The following is a 2,451-nucleotide window of genomic DNA, read 5'->3' as shown; positions in this document are numbered from 1 at the left end:
TATATATATATATATACACTTATGACTTAACGAGACTTAATCTCGCCATACGAGCAGTTCGTTATATAAAGAAATTTAAAAAATTGACGAATCACAAGAAAATAAACATCAGGATCTGAACTCTAATATGGAATAAGATTTATAATTGAGATTATTTAAGTTATGTGATATCAGTATATGTGATATCAGTATATGTATAGTGGTTCCCACTTTCGCTTTCCATCCGCGATAATAATAATCACATGTTATCTTACGTAAAGTGATCAAATGCATCAGTTATATAAAAGGAAGTAATCTTTCAACTGCAACAGTCATCGGTGTACTCGTGATTTAGCAACATCGAAACGATTAGCGTGCTATATTGATACGACAATCTCACAATCATCATGGATACTTGGATATTGTTGTTTCTCTTAACTGGTGCCATCGCTATATATTATTATTTCTTCAAAAACTTAAAATTTTTTGAGAAATATGGAATTACACATATACCACCATGGCCTATTGTGGGTAATATGGGGCCAGTATTTTTACGCCAGGTATCGCTGGCTGAAAATATTCAAAAAGTCTACTATCTAAATAAAGATGCTAAATATGTCGGTTTTTTTGATGGTATGAATCCAATCGTGATGATTCGTGATCCTGATCTCATTAAAGCTATCGGTGTTAAGAATTTTGAGACGTTCCCTGATCATCGTGCTTTCGTCGATGAAGTTAACGACCCTCTGTTTGGCAAGAATTTGTTTTCGCTTCGTGGTGAAAAGTGGCGAGACGTGAGGACTTTATTAAGTCCGGCTTTTACTTCTAGTAAAATGAAAACCATGTTTAAATTGATGTCCGATTGTGCCGCCAATTTTACTGACTATCTTGCCAATTTACCTGCGGACAAAAATATTATGGAAATGAAGAACTCCTTTACTAGATATACAAATGATGTAATTGCAACTTGTGCATTTGGTGTCAGCGTCGATTCTATGAGGAATCCTAACAACGAATTTTATGTTTACGGAAAAGAAGCTACGTCTTTCAACACTCTGCGCACTATAAAATTTTACATAAGCAGAAGTATGCCATTGCTTGCCAAAATATTGGGTATTAAATTTGTTAGCAATAACGTAGGTGAATTTTTCAAAGATCTCGTAAGAAGCACCATACATACCAGAGACATAAAAAATATCGTACGACCGGATATGTTGCAATTGATGATGGAGACCAGAGGAAAAAGAGAACCTGGAAAGGAACTGACTATCGAGGATATGACTGCGCAAGCATTTATTTTCTTTTTTGGCGGTTTCGATACTGTCTCTTCCTTGATGTGCTTTGCTGTTCACGAAATTGCCGTGAATCCAGATGTACAGGCAAAACTGCGTGATGAGATAGATGAGGCTTTCAAGACAAACAACGGAGATCTAACCTATGAAATACTAAACGGAATGCAGTATTTGGATGCAGTGATCAATGAGGCTCTTAGGAAATGGCCTATAGCTGCTTTTCTGGACAGGCTAAATGTGGAAGATTTTGAGCTACCTCCAGCATTGCCAGGAGACAAACCTTTTCTTTTAAAGAAAGGAATGAACGTTTGGTTCCCTGTTTACGGTTTACATCGGGATCCAAAATATTTCGAGAAACCAGACGAGTTTGATCCCGAACGCTTTCTGGATGAAAATAAGAAGAGCATAAATTCAGCCGCATATATTCCATTTGGACTTGGACCAAGAATGTGCATAGGCAACAGATTTGCGTTATTAGAGACCAAAGTTATGTTATTCCATTTATTATCTCGTTGCGAATTAAAAATGTGCGCAAAAACTTCGCATCCGTTGCAATTGAGCAAGAAAAATTTCGCTATGTTAGCAGAAGATGGATTCTGGTTAAAGATCCAAGCGAGAGACAATTCTAATGTATCCTCTAACGTTGTTAATCATAGTGCACCTAATGGTCATATTTAAATTCAAAAGAATTGTGAAAAAATTTTGTATTTATAGATATAAATCCAATAATATCACCATTTAACCGAGAGAAATAACACTTAAACTGATTTGGTTACACGCACGTAAATAGTTTTGTTTTAAATAAAATTCTCGTTAAAATAATTGAATCAACAAAGCAATAATGTTTCCATTTGTTGATAATTTTATTTTTTTTTATCATTAACGTTTCATGGAAATTGAATGTAATATTAATTCTTAATCTGTTTATTTATCATTTCCATTGTTTAATATTGTCAATATAATTGATGTAATTGATGTAATTTTTATGTATTAATTTTTAAATGTATAAATTTCTATGTCAGAATGAAATTTAAATTATCTTAAATATAATATTACATTTATGAGTTATAATATTAAAATTTCATAGAAAACAAAAAAATTTGTATATAATTATTAAAATAAGGAGAAATATTGTAAGAAAATTATATAATACATTAAAAAATTGTGTAGAAATAGTGAT

The 2,451-nt window shown here is 32.6% G+C and overlaps 1 protein-coding gene across 1 annotated transcript; it reads left to right on the top strand.

Annotated features, from left to right (window-relative positions):
• Window positions 1-298: 298 nt before the first annotated feature.
• On the top strand, window positions 299-2,051 carry LOC108692390 (cytochrome P450 9e2-like). The gene has a single exon (XM_018200615.1). It carries the CDS (start codon window positions 387-389, stop codon window positions 1,947-1,949), a length of 1,563 nt encoding a protein of 520 aa, XP_018056104.1. The 5' UTR covers window positions 299-386; the 3' UTR covers window positions 1,950-2,051.
• The last annotated feature ends 400 nt before the right edge of the window (window positions 2,052-2,451 follow it).

The sequence above is a fragment of the Atta colombica genome, unplaced genomic scaffold (assembly GCF_001594045.1).
Source record: "Atta colombica isolate Treedump-2 unplaced genomic scaffold, Acol1.0 scaffold7, whole genome shotgun sequence".
Lineage (NCBI taxonomy): Eukaryota > Metazoa > Arthropoda > Insecta > Hymenoptera > Formicidae > Atta > Atta colombica.
The sequence above is the reverse complement of the archived record's forward strand: the minus strand, read 5'-3'. Positions and strand labels throughout refer to the sequence as shown.